The sequence below is a fragment of the Brienomyrus brachyistius genome, chromosome 11 (genome assembly GCF_023856365.1).
Source record: "Brienomyrus brachyistius isolate T26 chromosome 11, BBRACH_0.4, whole genome shotgun sequence".
In the NCBI taxonomy this organism is placed as follows: domain Eukaryota; kingdom Metazoa; phylum Chordata; class Actinopteri; order Osteoglossiformes; family Mormyridae; genus Brienomyrus; species Brienomyrus brachyistius.
The window spans coordinates 8,818,488-8,839,596 of NC_064543.1; the positions used below are offsets into that span (position 1 = coordinate 8,818,488).

At 47.5% G+C, this 21,109-nt stretch overlaps 1 protein-coding gene across 1 annotated transcript; it reads right to left on the reverse strand.

Annotated features, from left to right (window-relative positions):
- Positions 1-1,956: 1,956 nt before the first annotated feature.
- aldh1a2 (aldehyde dehydrogenase 1 family, member A2) lies at positions 1,957-21,109 on the reverse strand. The gene is made up of 13 exons (XM_048969461.1): positions 20,857-21,109; positions 11,255-11,359; positions 10,677-10,817; positions 9,990-10,119; positions 9,015-9,076; positions 7,904-8,032; positions 7,658-7,771; positions 6,130-6,232; positions 5,177-5,361; positions 4,566-4,730; positions 4,303-4,460; positions 3,715-3,789; positions 1,957-2,759 (listed from the first exon to the last, which is right to left on the reverse strand). The coding sequence occupies exons 1-13, from the start codon at positions 20,971-20,973 to the stop codon at positions 2,687-2,689; spliced, it is 1,557 nt and encodes a 518-aa protein (XP_048825418.1). The 5' UTR covers positions 20,974-21,109; the 3' UTR covers positions 1,957-2,686.

Here is a 21,109-nt window from a genome sequence, read left to right on the forward strand (position 1 = left end):
GCTGCTGAGAAGAACTTACAATGGGGCATTACAGTGGGGAGTTACAATGGGGAGTTACAATGGGGAGTTACAATGGTGAGTTACAATGGGGAGTTACAATGGGGAGTTACAATGGGGCATTACAATGGGGAGTTACAGTGGGGAGTTACAATGGGGAGTTACAATGGGGAGTTACAGTGGGGAGTTACAGTGGGGAGTTAGCCCAACCGCTTGCCTCTTCTTTGCTCACGGTCCAGTCTTTCACCCACTCACTCGATCACTCACTCACACACACACACACACATACACATATATACACACATACACTCAAACACTCACTCACACACACACACACACACACATACACATATGCATTCACACACACACACACACACACACACACACACACACACACACACACACACATATACCAGTTTGTAATTATATCTTTATGGGGACTCTCCATTCATTTCTATTAGGGAAACCCTAATCCCAGCGTGACACCCTTACCCCCTACCCAGCCCTAACCTTAATCATAAGTAGCCAGACATAATACAAGATTTCTGGTGTTTTTAGTTTTTTCATTGCATCCACAGATGAAAAATGGTCCCCACAGCATCAAAAATAACAGGTTTTTATCACATTGTGGGGCTTTCCAAACTGCGCAGCCTGCAGCTTACGTTGGCCCAGTCCGCAGTCCCGGCAGAAAGATTTTTCCATGTTTGATGTCACGCTGCGTTGTGGTGTACCTCAGTCAAACGTGCTGTTTGGATTAAAGGCAAATGGGGTGGAGGGATGGTCTTGTTTACACCCTTCAGGCTGAAAACGGCACTGACGGGGGCCCACAGCGGGGCCGGCCACACCCTCCAGAAGCCAGGGAACTCCACCAGCGCCCCCTCCCCCCGGGCTGCCACCCATGAGGGCCAGGCCATGTTTTCGGGTCCTGAATCCCTCATCTCCTTAGCCCCGTGAGTGGAGGAACACGAAGGGTGGCCCCGGGGCCCCGTCAAGCCAACACTGCTCAGATCTCAGTCCAGGAAGAAAACCGTAAATCGTTTGAGATCATGGAAAGAGCGACATGTGCGTCAGCTCAGAGATAACAGGATGTCGTTGCGGGAAGCAGCACTTATACAGACACTCACACACACACACTTATACAGACACTCACACACACACACACACACACACACACACTTATACAGACACTCACACACACACACACACACACTTATACAGACACTCACACACACACACTTATACAGACACTCACACACACACACACACTTATACAGACACTCACACACACACACACACACACACTTATACAGACACTCACTCACTCACACACACACACACACTTATACAGACACTCACACACACACACACACACACACACTTATACAGACACTCACACACACACACACACACACACACACTTATACAGACACTCACACACACACACTTATACAGACACTCACACACACACACACATACACACACACACACTTATACAGACACTCACACACACACACACTTATACAGACACTCACTCACATACACACACACACACACTTATACAGACACTCACACACACACACACACACACACACTTATACAGATACTCACACACACACACACACACACACACTTATATAGACACTCACACACACACACACACACACTTATACAGACACTCACACACACACACACTTATACAGACACTCACACACACACACACACACACACTTATACAGACACTCACACACACACACACACTTATACAGACACTCACACACACACACACACGCTTATACAGACACTCACACACACACACACACACACACACACACGCTTATACAGACACTCACACACACACACACACACACACACACACACACATGCTTATACAAACCCAGATACACACAAACATGCAAGCTCACCAACACACAGACATACTTGACAAACACAACATACAAGATCTTGAAAAAAGTTTTTAATGAAAAAATCTATAATCAATTTATATCTTAGTTATATTTTCATAGTACATAGTTGTATAAACAATGGACATCGACATTAGATCATTTGTATAAAATGCACTGATTTCATTCAGCGGATGAGTACAATTCTCAGACTAACCCTTTTGTTTTTTACATTAAAGAAAAATCAATAAAACATGATATACAGTGTTAAGTAGTAAAAGAGGAACACAATCGGAATTAAACGTTAAGAAGACCCATCGCGTTTTAGCCGGGGGGTGGTGGGGGGGGGGGATCAGTCATGACGGTAAGATCAGTGAGGCTCTATGTAACCGGGTGACAGTGAGGGAGTGCGGACATGCTTTGTGTAAAGCAGGTGTTCACAACCCAGCCCCGGAGTATCCCAAGACGGACCATGTTTCTGCTCCCTCCCAGCTCCTGGTAGCAAAAACATGGACTATCTGAGGGTCCTCAAGGGCTGGTTTGAGAAACAGTGGTGTACGGGACCTGCTCAGCACGGCCACACAGCCCCCATCTTCACCCCTGATGGTAAGTATCCAGCAAGGGCTGAGGAGAGAGCGGGGGGGGGGGGGGGTCACAGCCACAGGGAAGGGAGGCTGCCGGTTGCGTTGGGGTTGGGCGATAGCTGGGGCCCCACCGGGTCCCTTGAGTGCTTTTAGTACGGTTAGGGGACATGACGAGGAGCCCGGCATCCTGACCAGGCGTAGGCCCTAGGAGTTCTTCTCCAGAAGCTTCATGGTGACCGTCTTGATCTCAGAGTACTCCCTCAGTCCGTACTCGCCCCTGGAAGGTGGGCACACACACACGCACATAGACACACACACACGCTCGTTAAGACGTGACGCTGAGAGACACGTAGCACCACAATCCTCCAATGACGGCTGCACAACTCGCCCTGGAACACGACATGCCAACGGCATGGCTTTGCAGGTCTGGCTGATTCCGCATTAACCCTCTGGGGTCCAGTGCATCATCGACCATGCAGCGTGTTTTTCGTGTCCATTTTAGTTTATGTCTCACAGAAATCTTTATGTAGAAACATGAAAAAAACGCTGAATAAATCAGCAATCTGTCTTCTTTTCAAAAGGTCCATTGTCGGAAGTATTAAAGTTTTTAAAATTAGGTTAAATAGGCTAAAAAGTAAACCAAGTCACCTTTCTTTGTTTTACCTGCATCGGGGGTGTGTAGTGCCGCCCTCACCTGAAGATCGCTTTTCGCATTATAAATAGCCGCATCAGTGCCACATATACAAACTACACCAATAAAGTGTTCCAAACTGCATTTTGCAATGTCTATACTTTGATGTGAAATTACTTCACATAAAACTGACGTATTTACAAAGTACACTAAGATTAAGATGAGTTTAATGCCAAAACAAATATATAAGAAATAATTGATTTGCCATGAATTAAGTTTATGATATTGAATGAAATGTGTGACCATGCCCCAGTCAGTGAAAATGTGTTCCATGCCCCTATACCCCAGAGGGTTAAACACGATTGGGGGGCCAAGTGTATAGATTACAGGCTGGGGCCCCCATGCCTTACACATGCACAGCGTCTCTGAAATCGCATTTAAATTCTTACTCAGACTTCCATTTAAGGAACTACATTACTCTATGAAATATAATACAGCTACGAAAACACATCAAACAATTTAACACTATGATGTGAAAGACCTAGACCTGAGGTTATACGTCAGCATCGCTGGACCAGACACACCAGTGCGGTGGACTTACATTTCCCGCCCATTTCCCGACATCTTGAATCCTCCAAACGGACACTGGGAGCTCAGGGCATTGAAGCAGTTTATCCTGCAGCATACAGGAAAGAGTCGTGGTTACAGCCTTCAGCCTGCAGCTGCTACCTAGTGCCATCTGAGGATTCTGGTTAGTCGTTCAAATGGGCAGTAACTACAGACTGTATTTAACGCGTCTGTGATACTGACTCACGGCCATTTATGTCTGGAGCTTAAGAGAAGATTTTTAAAAACGGCAGATAATTGACAGTTATTGCAACCAAAATAAACTAAACTTCAAGAAAAAAACATGTCGGGGCAAAACCGACTTTAAACAACATATTACATAAAATTCAGCCAGAATAGTGAAAGCCATCGCTATTCCCAGAGCAGTCAGACATCTATAGAAAAAATCCCCCAAAGTGAAAATACCAGAAAGAGTCATATGACTAGAAATCGACGTTACAGGCGAGTCGAGATGTACAATTATGTCTTACGACAACAAAAACGATTATGTGATGCTAGCACTGCCCCGCGATGCTAATGATGCTAAAGATGCTGACGGACGGACCCCCGAAACAGCCCTCACCAGACAGTGCCAGCCTGCATGGCTGTTGACACGCTCATGGCCTTGTTGATGTCATTGGTGAACACGCCGGCAGTCAAGCCATAATCAGAGTTGTTGGCTCTCTCGATCACCTCCTCCGTGGTCTTGAACTTCATGATCTGCTGAACAGGCCCGAAGATCTGCAGAGGTGGGGGGGGGGGGATGGACATATAAACGAGCCGTGTTTGGATCTCGCTGACACCGCACACTCGGTCACGGCAGGCGATGGACGGCAGATGGTGTACCTCCTCCTTGGCGATGCGCATGTCATCGCTGACGTTGGAGAAGATAGTGGGCTCCACAAAGAAGCCTTTGAGGCCAAGGGCCTTGCCCCCGCACTCCAGCCGGGCCCCCTCGCTGATCCCACTCTGGATGAGCTCCAGGATACGGCTCTGTTGCTCCTTGCTGATCTGCAGTCAGAGGAGAAGGGCGTGATTCAGGGTCTGGGACAGCAGCGGGCAGCACTTGTGCCAGTCTGACCCCACTGAAGCCTTAAGGAAGCGTCGGTCAGTTCTCTCTCGTTCAATATCTCCATGAATATGAATAAAAAAATGTATATGGTAAGTTTGTTTTAAAAAAATCATGAAGCATGTTCTGAGTGTTTTCCTTAGATGCCCCTTGTGGGCGTGTGATCTTCCTGTGCTGAGATAATGGCCCTTTACTGGAATGAACTCCTCATTCTGCCAAAGCTCACAAATGCATTTCCTCACAAGGAAAACATTTTTAAATGGTGACAAATACACAAGGACGCTTCACACATCCACTAAATTCAGCTTCCGATATGCAATCTAGCAGGGCTTGGCTGACGCCCCCCCCCCCCCCCCCACTTCCCCGGATGTCCGCCGGATGGGCTGACCTGGGGGCCCTGCTCGGTGCTGGGGTCAAACGGGCTCCCCACCACCCTCTTCTTGGCCCGCTCCACGCTCCTGCGCACGAACTCCTCGTAGATGGACTCCTCCACGTAGATGCGGGAGCCAGCGGTGCAGCACTGGCCGTTGTTGAAGAAGACGCCCTGGTGGGCCTGCTCCACGGCCACGTCCACTGCGGAGGAAGCAGGACCTTCACCACACCGCTCCTGTCATACGGGTCTTAGCTCTGCTAAGTGGCTAACAGTGGTTCGCGAATGGGCATGAATAACAGAAAAGTAAAAAAAATATGAGTTGCTTAAATGTGGCCACCCAGGTGCTCGGCAGATAAGTGCAAACATGTCTGCTGATGGTTCCTATATCAGACCGTGAGTCCCCCACATGTCCAAGTCTGTCCACTGCCCACTTTCATCCCAGTGGTCACCCTCACTGTCATCAATGCTCTTCCGCTTTCCGTGGGGGCACAGCTCTCCACCCCACGCGTTTGATATGTGACACCGGCGGATGGCAGGGGGTGTGGCATGCGGGGGGCTAACGGAGTGCACTGATTTATGGGCCGGTCGCCTGGGGTGGCGGCGGGTGGAGCAGCCCCCGGTGGGGTGATTTACGGCCCCCGTGAGTGGTTGCAGAACGCGGTGGAGGGCAGGGTACTGCGCCTCGGATAAGCCACTAGGGATCGCAGTAGCGCCCAGACATGCATGGGACGGAGGCCGGTAACCCGCCCGCCAGTGAGCCTGTCAGCCGGACGGCTGCCGCCACCTCCGTCCCGGACTCACAAGTGGCTTCTCCGGTGTCTGCAGCTCTCCGCAAAGCCCACCGCCTCAGACCCTACCTCTCGGAAAGGCAAATAAATTTAGCGGATAAATTGCTAGCAGACTTTTGGCGGCTCCCTGAGAGCCCCTGTGAGAGCAGGGAAGCTGATGTTGGAGCAGCGCAGACTTACGGTCCGCATCTGCGAAAATAATGTTGGGGCTCTTTCCTCCGAGTTCCAGCGTCACTCGCTTCAAATTGCTCCGTCCAGCTGCTTCTTGGATCAGCTTGCCGACCTGCGGAAGGAAACACGGCTCAGTGTGACTCACAGAGATGCCCGGCCGGAGCCCGGAGACCGGAATGCTAAATTGTTCAGGTGGCTTCCATTTAAATAAGTTAGCAGGTTGGGGTGGGATCCGGGCAGTGGCTGGGCAGGGGGGCCCCCTTGCGGGCCTTTCCGGAGCCGGAAGATGCCAAACACATATCCGAGACATCCATTACACCAACGGGCCGGCAGCAGGGAGGGGAAAATGTGATGCCTCAGCAGAGAGAAGTTTCTGGTTCAATCCGCCTGAGCTGGCCGCAGATGATGTAGGTGGCATCCCGGCTCTCTGTGTTTTTTCCACTGAATCGTTTTGTGTGCATGTTTTAGGATGTTTTAGGTTGACAAACCCTGCCATAAACACACGGGCATTGCAGTGAGTGTTAAAACTCCACCACAAGATGTTTCCTAATGTTCATGACAAAAAGAGACCAGCAAGGTTCGGGTCTCCTCCAGGTTGGCCTGCAGGCCACCCCCCGTCGGGACGGTGCCTTTCCATTCCCTTACCCACCAGCGGGGGTGGCACCTGGAGGTTCTCCCTACCAAACCAGCAAATGTTCATTACAGCCTCTCTAGCCAAAATGGTTGCGAGCATTAATCTGACCGGAGCAAGTTGCCTGCTGGGCCCGAAGACTGACAAGTGGAAGAACAGCTGTTGTGTCGTCAAACATTTGTTTGGCATGGACCCCCCCTCCCCCCCAACCCTAAAACTGTCCTGCAGCTCACTTTGATGGCAGCACGGGCTGTGCTGATATGTAAGGGAGACTCTGGTCCCTTCTTCTGGGCCCACTGGCACTTCCCGTGATCTCGGTCCTCTGCCCAGCTCCCAGCTGCTCACCTTGCCCCTTGCCAGTGACTCACTGTCAGAGATGGCGGGCATCACCAGGTGGGGCAGCGTGATGCGGCTTGTTACGGCACAGTGACACTATTACCAGGGGGCCACGGGAGAGCGGCGTCTGGTAATGAGGAAGCCCCTAGTGGGAACGGCTGGTGCCCGGCTCTGTGATGGCAAGCGATGGCCAGCGGGCATCGCCTGATGAAACCTGCATGAGTGGTGGCAGCGCTGCATGGTTTTCTGTTTAGTATATGCGACAGACCACCCTGCATCCTCCTGTCAGCGGACCTGAGGTGTCCCTGTCGCCAGACCCAGTTTTGCAAATAACACAGAGCACTAGAACATTCCTCTGGTCTGATCTGATCTGATCTGCTCTGCCTGATGACAGGCCACTTGCAGCTGGGCCTCCTGCAGGGGGCGCTAATGACAGGCCCAATGGCCCACAGCAGATAAACCTCTAGGCACCTCAGATGAGCAAGGGAACCACAGTGACCTCTAGCTGCCTCCTGCACCCCGCGAGCAAAGGCGGGACTTTATTGTCAAGTGCCCCCATTGATCCGTTACCTTGGTAGATCCGGTAAAAGCCACCTTGTCCACGCCCATGTGGGATGCGATGGCGGCCCCTGCCGTAGGCCCAAAACCCGGCACGATGTTGACGACTCCGGGCGGGAACCCGGCCTGTCCAAACACAATTTGGAAATGGGAAATGGAGGGGCGGGGGATTGTCAAAGATCAGCCCGTATTCCTGGTGGCTGGGGGAAGAACCGGAAAACAGAGCAGTTTAAACAGCCGAGGGTGGCTGGACTTTACCTCTTTGATGAGCGCCCCCATGTAGAGGCAGCTGAGAGGAGTCTGCTCGGCCGGCTTGAGCACCACGGTGTTCCCGCAACACAGTGCAGGGGCCAGCTTCCAGGCTGTCATCAGCAGTGGGAAGTTCCACTGCGCACACACAGGGCAGAGGGCACGGGGGGGGTTGGCACACAGCTGGCACACACACAGACACTCGACGGCTTCTAAATATGGCAAGGCCCCCACTCGCTCGCTGTCGCACGGCCATTTGGCCCCTTGCTGGCTTTCTACTGTCCCCACTGTCAGTGAAGTTGGAGCCGAAAATGAACAGCGCTGGTCTGGCCGAAAGGCCCCCACCAAGCTGACCTTAGTTTCTAACCCAAGAAAAACATGAACACAGCATCACACAAACAAACTCATCTCTGACTCGCGACTCTCAGGTACCACCACAGTGGATGCGATTCGCCATGACCTTCAACACGTCTCATCTAGGAAGAGCTCTATTAGTAAATGTCCTTCAATTTAACTAAACAAAAGTTGCTATGGAGCTTTCCGAGTTTCTCAAAATGCCCAGCATATTCAAGTGCTCTGTGAGCTGGTCTTAGAAGGGAGACGAGCTGTTAGAAGGGAGATATTTGGTTTAAAAGACATTATAGAGTGGGAGACGCTGCCTTTTCTTGTCATATGCGTAATCTCATTCCAAGGGCTCTGCCAGTGTCCCACACAGAAATACACTCTCCCATGCTGGTTATTCTTTCTCACTTTACTGGCTTCCAGTACGTTCACACAGCATGGTGCTTGCAGTGTTTTGTCATCCTTTCCGGAATGTTCTGACCATTGTCCTCCCCCCATCTCGAGCCCGGGGTAGCCAAGGCCCCGCCCCTCTGCACTGCCGACTACACCAGCTACATTCTGGGCAGCTCTGTGACTCGGCCTGCCTGCCCAAACACACAGTGACCGGTGTACACGTCACACAGTCCCCAGGCTGGGACCACCAACAATCTCCCTCGTCTGCAGTCGCCCCCCCCCAACCTTTTCCCACTCACTTCACTGTTTTCCCCGGAAAAACCACGCAGCTGTGAGAGAGGCATTTTATTTGATTTGAACAAAAAACGGCTTGCCAGATACTCACTGGGATGATCTGTCCACACACGCCGATCGGCTCGGTCCTGGTGAATGAAAAATAATCCCCATCTGCAGAGAATGTGGGGGAGAGACCGGGATTGCTATCATTCAGGGCTCCAGTTGAGCTTGGCAGGACATGAAAAGAAAATGCAGGGGGGGGGGGGCTACTTCAGGGTAGATCTATGGCACTTGCATGGGAGAGATCAGACCAATGCAATAGTTTGTTGGTCATATTTACTTCCCCATAGTGCGTAATAAAAAAAACGAACTCAAAAGTCCCCAGGAGTTTAGAAAGCCGATCTACATAAAAATGACCAGCAATCAACTTTAAATTGGACTTCAGTATGGGAGATGGATTTGAAGTTGTATAGTAGCAAATGACTGAAGGGTAACCGGGACAATGTCATTCCCATTTCTCTGGTATTGCAGTGGGATCATATGGACTTCTGCTAATAGGGATTCTCTTGGGAAAAGTCCTGGTACCAGAAGGGCAATGAGCTTCACTGGGTCTGACTGCCAGTTCAGACCACAGATGGTTTGATTTTGATATCTTTTCAAAAAGTTGTAACACACACAGTTAAAATGTTGCCCTGAGCTCAATGCCTCCTGGGTTTGGTCCTGAATCTCTGCACTCCTAACCAGATAGGCGGCCATTAAAAAGGATGGGTGGAGAGAAATTAAATTGGCAGAGCTTACAGGAGCAATGGATATAAAATGGGAATCTACATAAGCATGAATGAGCCTGGGGTAGGAATATTCTACACAGTATTCTCTTTAAGATTGGCAGTCTGGCACTTCTCCCCTAAGCCTGGTTGTCTAAGTATATGCCAGGCAACTGGGTGCCATCAACCCAACAGCTTCACTCTGGATCGGAGTCAAGGTGCGTTTGACCATCAAGCACCTCTTCATGACTGTAAGACCAGAACTACCAGGAGGCCATCAAGATGACGCCCGAATTCAGCAGCCAAACCCTTGAACTTACCCATCGGGATGGTTAATCCATGGATCTTGTCAGCCCAACCAGCAAAGTATCTCAGGGTCTTAATGGTTCCTAGAAGGTCTACATAGAAGGCAGAAAGAAATGGCTTTCCGCTGTCCATGGACTCCAGCGTCTGCAAAGGTAACAAGTGAAGTTGGAGCCAGTGATTCCGTCTTTGAAAATTATGCCATATGAAAGGGCACGGAATTATGAGCCTGGGGTGACCTAGGAGACAGTCCGCTGTTTCTGCTCTTACTTATCCTACGTGGATAGAGAATGACTTATGGATCCAGAACATATTCGTCAGTTACATCCCTTCATACCAAGACCTCTACATTCAGCATTTGCTTCATGTTTTAAACATGTAAAGCATGCGGTGGTTTCATATGCCCATATCCTAAATTAACAGTAACGTGGACTGAAGCACATCACATAACATTAACCGTGACATCATTTCATGTCACATTTTATCTGACCAGCCACGTGTGAAATCTGCTGTTTACACAACTCCGATGTTTGTAGTTCATTATGAGTCTATGAATAAAATGTTAACGTCAAACTACCTTTACCTACATTATTGTGCTGAATTCCTTGTTTTAGTTGTAGAAGAGCCCGAATAATGATTTTTAAATCTTCTCAGATTTGCATGAGCGACACGTGCACTGACAGCGAGCACTGCAGCCCACTCACCGCCAGGTAGGCCCTGTCCCTCTCCACCAGGTCAGCCAGCTTGGAGAGGAGCCGTCCACGTTCCGAAGCGTCCATCCTGCGCCACACGGAGCCCAAGGAAAAGGCCAGGCGGGCAGCCTGCACGGCCTTGTCCACGTCCGCCTTGGGGGGCAGGGATGCCAACAGAGTTACGCGTTAAGCGTGACAGCCTCCAATCATGCTGTTCTGTTGACTGATAGAATTACTCTGATCTCTGTCAGCCGTGCCGAGTTTCCACACAGAGGCATAGATCAGGGTGGCGATTCAGAATGGCCTGCCTGCCCGACCACATTAGACTAAACTGTACTTCCTGTTGGCCTCCCTACTTTTTGGCCATTCACACTCTTGGACAGGCCCTTAGGAATGGGCGCCAGGCTCGACGCTGTAGAAAGCACAGCATGTGTGGCATTGTACAGGAGAGATACAGAAAATCTTAGCCCCTTTACCATCACATCATGTGGGGTTACTGTCTGCAGTGCTGGGGCAGTAACGTCTCTGCAATAACAGTTTACTGAAAAAAACTACATCTGTTTTATAAGGATCTAGGTCTTAAAACCAACCTTGTCTGCTTCCTGAACTTCACAGATCTTCTCCCCGTTGGAAGGGTTGTACACAGGGAAAAACTTTTCGCTGACCGAGTTCTGCCACTCATTGTTAATGAAGATCTGCAAGGGGGACACACAGCTGTGAGGATTCACCAAACAGACAGACCCAAAGCAGATGAGATTTGTTTTCCATACCTGAAGTTCAGACACATTTTCATCTTCTGGTTCATTATGATGACAAACCTGCAATGCCAGGAGCTACATGGTGATGAGAATCAGGAGCTGGGCTCTACTCATCCTCACTCGGGCATGGCTGCTGCTCAAACTAAATGCTAAATTCCCTTTCCGTTTTTTTTCCACTTAAAATAGCCAATATCTACTCAGTCTTCAGGAACTGCTTCCTTTTTTGTTATTCAGCTGAGGCTCCAAGACAAAAATACTGTAGAAACCCACAACATTACTCAGCTCCCCAAGCATATTTCCATCATTAATGGGCACTCATGCTCGATTAGTTGTATTTATTTAGTTTCCTTTCGAAATCCTACATCATAGTCACTGCATCATTCGCAGGAATAGCACAGAAAAGGCAACTAATCAGAGATCACAGACAACAGGAGAAAGTTCACCGAGGCTTGTAGAAGTCCTTCATTTTCCCATTTGACTCTGCATGTACCAGCGAAACAGTAATCTGTCTTGCAAACCAAGTAAGTAATTACTGTGCACGGCTAGTTTAGTCAGAACTAACACAGTACATAATAATTATCTAAAAGCTAATGGCATTTACAAACACTGCTCATGTGTGCAGCCGCTCCTGATAGCCATGGTGCTGAAGCCTCTGCAGAGTCTGACAGTGACCAGTTGGATGAACAGACAAAAAAGACCCTCAGCAGAGCCCGTGCTCATGTCGTACCCCTCCCAAGGACAAACAAGATCAGAGGAACGTCTCACAAAGAATTTTGCTTCGATGCAAGCGGCCCATTTAGTGAGATCCTCAGACTCCACGGCCCCAGTTTCCCGCCTCACATAGGGGAAATGCAAACACATACTACAGGAAGGAGAAACATGTTCACGCCGCAGAGACCAGCGTGAGCTAACATATTCCTCACTGCTGCCTTCTTTCACACTCGGCACTGGAACTGCCGTTTTCTGGTTCATTCCTGCTTCCCAGAAAGTTAATATGTGATGCGATACACCAAGTATTTGATGTCAGAGTAAAGTGGCAGGGTGGAACCGTTCCCCAGCCTTTGACGGCGTTCGGGTCCTGCTGACTCGGGTCCAATAGACACTGTTTTTAATGGCTGTCAGTCTGCCTGATGGATGACTGTTTGGATCACATCTGCTCACTGGAACCTCTTTCTATATACATTTGCTGTTACGGGACTTTATTTGTGGATGGATAAAGATACTCTGAAAGCCTATCTTACACCAGGGTTCAAGTGCCCCTCTGGCCTAAACCTCACTTACTCCTACGCATATTTATGACTGTAAACCTAGAGTCTTAAATACAATTTAATTGGCAGTAAACTATAAAGTATTTACTTTAGAGCAGGTCTGAAGTGCCCGTCGCTCTGGAATGGATTCAAAGTTCACCCTCACCATCCTTCCCAGCTGGGCTGCTCTCCACCAGTTGGCCAGTTCACAGGAAAAACCTCACATAAATTACTCATTGCGGAAAGACTGGGGGAGGGGGTTCTGTATCAACCGGTACCATTCTGCAGACACTCACGCCACATGGGATCGGATTCCTCCCCAATTAGCCTGCATCGCCTCACCCACTTCCCCTTGACGGGAGATTGATGGGCATGTTTGCTACTAATGGCACGTTCATGGCTACGCCGCCCACTTACAGCAGGTACACGGCCCTCTTCCGGTTATCAGGCAGACAGCCACGATTCCTGCGAACAGCAGAGACATGGCCTGGAATCCCGCTAAGATAAATACTCCCACAATTCAAGGTAAGACCCAGTTTCTAGATAATGTGAGATACCAGCCTCACTACATATATCCTGTGGATTCACAGGCATGGGAGATACCAGCCTCACTACATATATCCTGTGGATTCACAGGCATGGGAGATACCAGCCTCCCTACATATATCCTGTGGATTCACAGGCATGGGAGATACCAGCCTCGCTCCATATATCCTGTGGATTCACAGGCATGGGAGATACCAGCCTCGCTCCATATACCCTGTGGATTCACAGCCATGTCTCACATTAACAGCAGGTACAAAGCTGCCCAGTTTCCTTCCCTAGCCTCCCAGCCTAGCTGTCTGTGGTCTCCAGCACTCACTCACTTAACCGAGCTCATTAAAGACACTTCATAAACGTGACAGGATGTCTCTGTCTGAAACAGAGAGGGAGAACTCTTCAGGCCACAAAAATATTTTTTTTTATAAATCTGGGGTCTACTGCAGTCTTAAACAAGGAGAGCCTCTTGAAGGCTCGACAGTGAGCAGAAGAATGCAAACATTATGGTGTTTAGTATGCTAAGCTTCACCCACCTGGATTTAGGTGTAAACGTAAGCAACTACAAAGCACATCAGATCTGAAGATTTTTACAGGAACGGCTGCAAAAAATTTGCCTACTGATTATCCACCTTTGCATCATGTGTCACATGCACATCCTAGGTAGTTTACTTTTTTGGCTTAAACCGTGGGAGACTCACCATCGAACATGACACTGTGGTTTACTAGGTGCTACCTTACTCAGTGGAACTGGAAGGAAAAAAAAATTATGCAGGGGAGATGCTGGTCTCCTTAGCGTTTAGACACAGGTGACTTGCCAGGTTATGTGGGCTGCCAGGCCTGTATGTTTTACTCCAAAATTTGGTTTGCCAGATGTTCATATACTGTGCAAAATTGCCGTCACCTACCAACAGACTGTAAGCAAAACAAACGTATGGCTGTCATAACAGACGATTATTTGGTTTCTGTTTACGATGCAAGAATTAGCATCTACCCGACCATCCGCTGTTTTGTAAACACGAAAGGCACTTGGCGTTAAAGAGGCCGACCCCACTAACTGGGGCGTTAGGCCTGACAGTAAGTCAGCCCCAAGACAGCTGCGAGCGCTCAGCACTTACTAGGAACTCATACTGGGGTATGAGCAGGATGGGGGTGGGCTGAGGAACAGGAGAGAGCAGCAGGTCTGTTGCGGGGCAAGCAGCACCACACAGATCATATGATGCAAAAATGTCCAGCAAATCCTTAGTATACAGACTGTCTCCACCAAAACACAGGAAACAGAGACTGTAACAATATAACATAATATGTATGAGACCTAGAACGAAATAAAAAGAAATGTGTTTTAACAAACTTCTGCTTTAAATGACAAAATTATAATTCTTAATTAAATATATGTGCCTTTTCAGTTTTGTTGAAGAATTATTTATTACAATAAACCCAACAAAAATGAAGAACATTAAAAATATGGGACAGTTACACGTATACAAACACACACCTGTTTGCATCCATATCTGTGTGGGGACCGTTCATTCCTTTCTATCAGCATAACCCTAACCCCCACCCAACCCTAACCCCCACCCAGCCCTAACCCTAACCCCCACCCAGCCCTAACCTTAACCATAGGTAACCAACGAAAATAAGAGACTCTTGGCATTTTTAGTTTTTTGATTGCATTCACAGATTTTTTTTTGTTTAAATTGAGGTTATTCTCATGAGAAGTGAACCAATGTCCCCTAAATGTAAAACGTTACAGGTTTTTATCGATCTGATCGCCTACAGTGTAATAATTACAAAAACGCAGAGACAGACATAGCTTGGCAGCAGACTCTCTGCACACTAATCTCATATCTCCCCATTTCAGGGCATTTATAATTATTACTGTAACGAACGAGAGGAGGAAGGACAAACATGACCCAGGGCCCCATGTTTTTTTCATTATTCGACAGCATGTCAGTCTGACACAACAAACCTTTAACTATTCCCATTTGTGTGGCTTCCCTGACACCAAACGCTTCGGCACTCCTGGGTTTGTTTGGCCAAGGAAACTCTCCTGGCTTCTCTCTCTCTCTCTCTCTCTCTCTCTTATCTTACTTCCACGAAAGCTGCACAGTCCCCCCTCTTACATTAAAAAAAAAACATTCAGAAACCACCCACACTTTGTCTCAGCGCAGCACATTTGTTCCAAGCGCTTCCAAGGGGCCAAAGCCATCGGGGAAAATTGACATGCTGTCACTCACACGACGCTCAAACAAATATGTGTCCCGTGAAAGGAAAAGCGAGAGAGTCTCTTCTACCAAATTAGCGGGTGAGTAAAACCCCCAACCCCAGCCCCACACAACCACACACACACACCTCGTGCTTCCTGTAAAACACACACTGTGCGTGCATCGACCCTAAGGCCTGGTCATCCTGCGGGGGGAGGAGAAAGGGGACTCGGTGAAGATGTGGTAGGGCGGGGGGTGGGCATTTTGCAGGGGCACAAAAACTCTCTGATCACAACTGAATGCCCTCTGATCATCCAAAATAAATGTGTCCTTCTCTGCTAATGGCGTAAAAGCCCCAGACAGCCGTCTTGCCTTTCAGTTGCGAATCACTTGCCCGGCTACATTCAGGGGAGAAATAGGTCCTGGGGGGCCAATGACATAAAAGCTATCCAAGTGAGGTTTTTGTTTACGGGACCAGAAGATTAGCAGGTTAATTAGCTGGGCCAATTAGGGAGCTTGGACATGTCCACCACGAAAGGACTAGTGCTGTGAGGCCTTTTCTCTCTCTAGGATACCTGGAGATAATCAGCTTTATGGAGATCTCCTCCAGTGTACAATGGGGGGCACAATGGAGATTCAGGTTTGCGTGCCTGTGTGTGCCTGAGTGTACAGTACTAGTCCCTGCAGCCTGAAATCATAACAGGCTGAAATGATCGTAAATTGCTGCAGTATTCCCTCGACGGAGCTAGTCAGGCACATACTTCCACGGTACGAGCTTGGTAATATTCTGCTGGCAGAGGGCCGATGCACAATCGCATTGCACAACTCAAAAGCAAATTTCTATTGATATTTGTCCAGGATTTTACTCAAACTGTTAGTCATGCAGTCAGGCTCTTAGATCAAGATAACCATTTTCAAATTCAAAGAAAATTATCGAATATCTGTAACATGCGAACACTTAAATGTAAGTAGAGCACACATCAAACGGTCGGTCCGGGTAAGGAGCCGGACCACAGCGATTGTGCTCTTCCATGATGACAGGAACTCCCAACCATCATTAAATATTGTGATTTATTGCCTTAATCCTGCTTTTCAAACAGGTCACTTCAAAATGAAAAGGGGCTGCAGACATGAGGGACCATCATGAGGCAGCAAGAACAGACGTGCTCTAACTCCCCTATGAGCCTGGTGTACGTGTGTGGAAGATGAGGCTCAACCGAGTCACTGCTCTCTCTCCCTGGGCCGTGCAGGGACTGGTAAATCACTCAGCTTGAAGCATCCCCTGCGTTCAAATCTATTTGATCTCGATGGCAGTGTGGACACTGTTTTGAAGCCGGGAATTCCAATTCAGCGCGGGTCAGATTCTCGCCAGGCCAATGACCCTCACAGGACCATATATTAGTGGATGGCAGCAGCCTCTGTACTCTGTCAGGCTGCAATGGGCTGATGGTGTCTGGTTCACTCTTCCAGCAAAGAGGCTGCCTCATCATAAAGTTACTGAGAGCCGGCCGGCCAACTGCGCGCCCACTGCAATGATCTTATACAAAATAAATTAGACCAGCTTCAGGCAGCACTGTACAGTGTTCACATTTATCTGTAGTTTTCAGTAAAGTCTGTATGCGAAACTCAAGAACTATTCTGAGTTTAGCCAAAAATTCATACTCCTCTGCAGAATGCAACTCTTGCAGAAAACATTGTTTGTATTTTCCTAAATATAAACAATATTCTTTTATTTTAAAATGTAAATTAATTGAATAAATATTTACTTCCTGGCATTCTGGTTGCATACCCTACCAAAAACTAGAGTGGCGTACAGCTCTCTGCAGGAAGACCATAATAATAAATAAGCTGCAGTTTTACTCTGCAAAAGAAGTAATAGAAACACCATACAGCCAGTGGTCCAGACAGACGTAACCATAACAACAAATGAAATTCTAAACAGGCATGCCTTTGTACCTACAGTGCTGTGCAGCAGTATCAGGCAATCAAAGAAATGATGGTTAAATGATAATCATGTTGGTGTAACACTGTTATTATGCCTTTCAAAGAGTGTCTGCTCTGCCATTTCAAAACCTCTCTTAAAATCACCCCAGTGTTTGCAGCGACCATCCAATACACCCATGTATTCTCTGACTCTGAGTACCAGTTTCTACCTCTGCTTGTCACTGGGACTGTACCCCCAAGGGTCTGCCAATTGTACCCTTAGCTGTAGCTTACATGTACTTTTAATTTAATTTAAGGAGCAGAAATGGACACTGAGGAACATCCCCAAAATACAAACATTAATGTACCCCAAAGGTAGAAAAATGTTCGACGAAAGTTACATTTTCCCTTGAGGGTGCAGCCCCAGTGACAAGCAACGGTACAAATCGACGCTCCTTTCTCTGACAGTGTAGCATACCGTGTTTGGATAATCAATACCTCATTGAGTCATTTAACTGATTTAATTAATTGAGCTGGTGGTCAGATTTAACAAATGCATGGAACGGCTGGGGGTCCCCCTGTGGCGAGGTTTGGGAACTGAAGCGTCGTTCTCCTAGTTATCAAACAAGATAACAGTGACTTTTTGGAGAACGGAGGAAATTCCTGTCAGTTTTTATCGTTACTGTGAAATTCAATATGTTGTGATGTTAAATTGTGTTTTTCATCTGAGCAAATGTACACCGATTCCCGAGAAAAAACAGCTTTAAACATTTTCTCGGACTGACAGTAAATCCATTCCGGTCTGAGCAAAAATAACGGGGCTCTCTGGTACCCTGAGAGATGCCTTTCTCAGGCAGAGGCGAATGACCAGCTGCCTCGCATCTCCCCGCTCCCCCCTAGCTGTAAAAAAAAGTGAAAAACATCAATGAGGGTCCATCAGCGGGGGCTAATTTATGCCTTCCTCTGTGAGGTTATCACCCCCGTCGACCGAACTCCTCCGTTGGGACCTCCTTAAGCTCTACCACTCACCTCCGGGGACTAGTCAAGCTAAATGTTTTAATTCCAGGTTACTGTACTGAAAGCTCCGAAACTGCGCGTAAAGCAAACAGCTGGAGGTGACTTTCCTTACACACCAACCTCCATAGCTGCAAGCATCCGACCATGAGAGAATGACACATCGAGTCAAAGTTGAGTGTGACGCTGAGTGACGCCTTCTGCTGTTTCTGAGAATGTATGGAAAGCAGAGGCCATTTCGAATGTTCAAGGTGCACCGTACCGGGCATGTGTGGGAAAAAAGCTCACACTTAATCGCTGGTGTAGATGCCGTCCAAAAAAACAAGCTGGCGTCAAATTCAGAATAATGAAGCACGTCTTCCTGCTAAAACAGGGGCCCGCAAAGGCATAAAGCAGAGAGAGGCGTAAACCGCAGCAGGCCTGCGTCCGTAGACCTCAGCCAAACAGCGCACCCTCTTATATCTACCCATAAGTCATGCTTTCATCAGAGCAATAACATTTTAAAAAATGCCTTTTACACACGCCACTTGTGCGTAGCTTGGCGGGCTGTGTGCTGCGGTTGTAGGACACGCACTCGCACACACACACGGGCTCACGCACGCACACATGCCGCCCTCCCCACCCCCGACATCCTCATAGCTTGCTGTTTTTCGCTCCTTTACAGCCAGTGCACACCCTAAAAGGGCGAGAGCAGGAGTCAGGCTGCCTGGACATCCCATAAATCACAGACCCCCCCCCCCCCCCCCCCCCCGTGAAGAAGACGGTAGATTCCCCCCAAATTCCTGTGAATTCTCTGAGTCCCTCCCACTTATCTCTTCAGGATCCCCTTAAAATGATGACTATCTCCACAGCACCGTTGGGCAATTTTTTTTTCCCTCCAATTCAGTCCTTGTCTATTACACAGTAACACTAAAGAGTTTTTGGGGAGGGGGCGAGCAGAGGACATGCAAGAGCCATCAATTGAAAATTTCAGTGAGCATATGCACGGTCAACCCAGAAAAGCACTTGAATCTGTAGAATACGGGCCACAAACCGCTACTTCGAACTAGTTTAATATTAGGACCAAGAACGTGTGTCTTTGCACCAACGGCAGAGAAGGTTTGATTCAAAAGTTAACATACATAGTTGATGGGTTGGACTGATTGGACTCTGCAGTCCGCAGCATTTATGATGTTCTTACGTGCTCTGTGTTCTGCTAAACGCACGACACTTTTTCAGCGGCGCTGGTGATCTCCGCAAAGCTTTGGGAACGCGCTACATAGTTACTGACACAGCTCTCGGGTCAGTGGCCTCTTCCTTCACCACTGTACTACAGGGCGAATCGGGAAAAAGAAATAATATTAACGGTGCAGTAGGACACATTCGCCAGGACATAAACTTCATTTTGATATAATTTTTATTCTTTAACGTATAAATATAAATAACCCTCTGAACCGTGTATGCTTCAGTTGTAGCACCTGCGCGCACATCAGTCTCGAAAACTGCATGGTTTTCGATTAAAAAAACGATAATATAATATATAAATGATTCTTCAATGCATTCAAAATTAAAACGTAATTTTCGACTAATCCGTTCTTGCAATTGGTAACTAATTAAACACAAAATCAAATTGCATACACTGATGTTAAAATAATATATTAATTGATGTATAGTTTTTGCGGATTTCTGCGTCGTTTCTGTTAACGAGAGACACTCGCTTGCAGGCCGCGGACACCTGCCCAGATCCGAGGCACTGCGTCAGTATGCAATTTACTTCAATTTAGATTTTTGTGAATTGTCATTAAATTGTTTCCACTAATGCATCCTCGGGAGTCAACCTGTGTGCGTGTGTGTGTTTTCCCGACTTGTATTACAGCTTTGGACTCTCGATTACTTACATATTGGATCGCTTACAGTGATTACCTATACCACAAAACTTTACGAGGAATGACTTTCTCGTTTTAAGGCTTTAAAATGTTACGTTTTAGCCTTTAATCTAATTATCAAATATAAATGAAAAATCACATAAATGAGCCGTCCTCTTTATGCAAGTTTCTAAAACTGCTTATTTGTGCTTATTTTTCTACTAAACTTTTATGTGTTACAGCGATTCCATATTCAAAGTCACAGTGTTATGTATTTCCTGTTATATCCGTTACTTACGTAAAGTGACAATGAATATCCTATTTATTGGATATATTAACAGCCCGGAAATTTAGAACCAAATCGTATGAACCTGCGAATAAACCTAAACGAATGATCCACAATTGAACGACATTTTATGATGAACATTGCATAAACTTCAGAAATATCACATACTTTACACTTGATCTGAGATAATACAATTAATGATGAATTTTTCATTGATAATTCGGATGTCGAAACTTTCGAATTTGTTTCCATTTTAATTATTCATTTAATTTTCATTAAATATAATGGGTGGATTTAAAGAAGATGAACACGTTAATGAAAAGATGCAACAAAACGAAACCATTTCAATTCAAAATTGTTTTTTAAAGAAATCACAAACCTTAGTATATTTTATCTCCGGATTGAACACGGGCGAGGGCATCGAATGGAGAGACGCACTGAGCGCAGCGGCGTCGGGCTTAACTTCGCCGGGTAGTTCAATCTTACTGGAAGTCATTGCGCAGGGGACGTTTCTCTCTCTCTCTCTCTCTCGTACAGATGTGCGTCTTGTGGTTTTTTCCACAGGTTTCTGATTGGGGTGTTGGAATCCCTCCTGCGTTTATAGCCAGGTGTCAGCTTCGGCCTATTTTTAT

Coding starts and splice junctions, on each gene's coding strand:
- aldh1a2 (XM_048969461.1), bottom strand. CDS start 20,973: ATGACTTCCAGTAAGATTGAACTACCCGGCGAAGTTAAGCCCGACGCC. Junction 4,731..5,176: donor GCACCGAGCAGGGCCCCCAG/GTCAGCCCATCC, acceptor CTCTGACTGCAG/ATCAGCAAGGAGCAACAGAG. Junction 4,461..4,565: donor TGCGCATCGCCAAGGAGGAG/GTACACCATCTG, acceptor CCACCTCTGCAG/ATCTTCGGGCCTGTTCAGCA.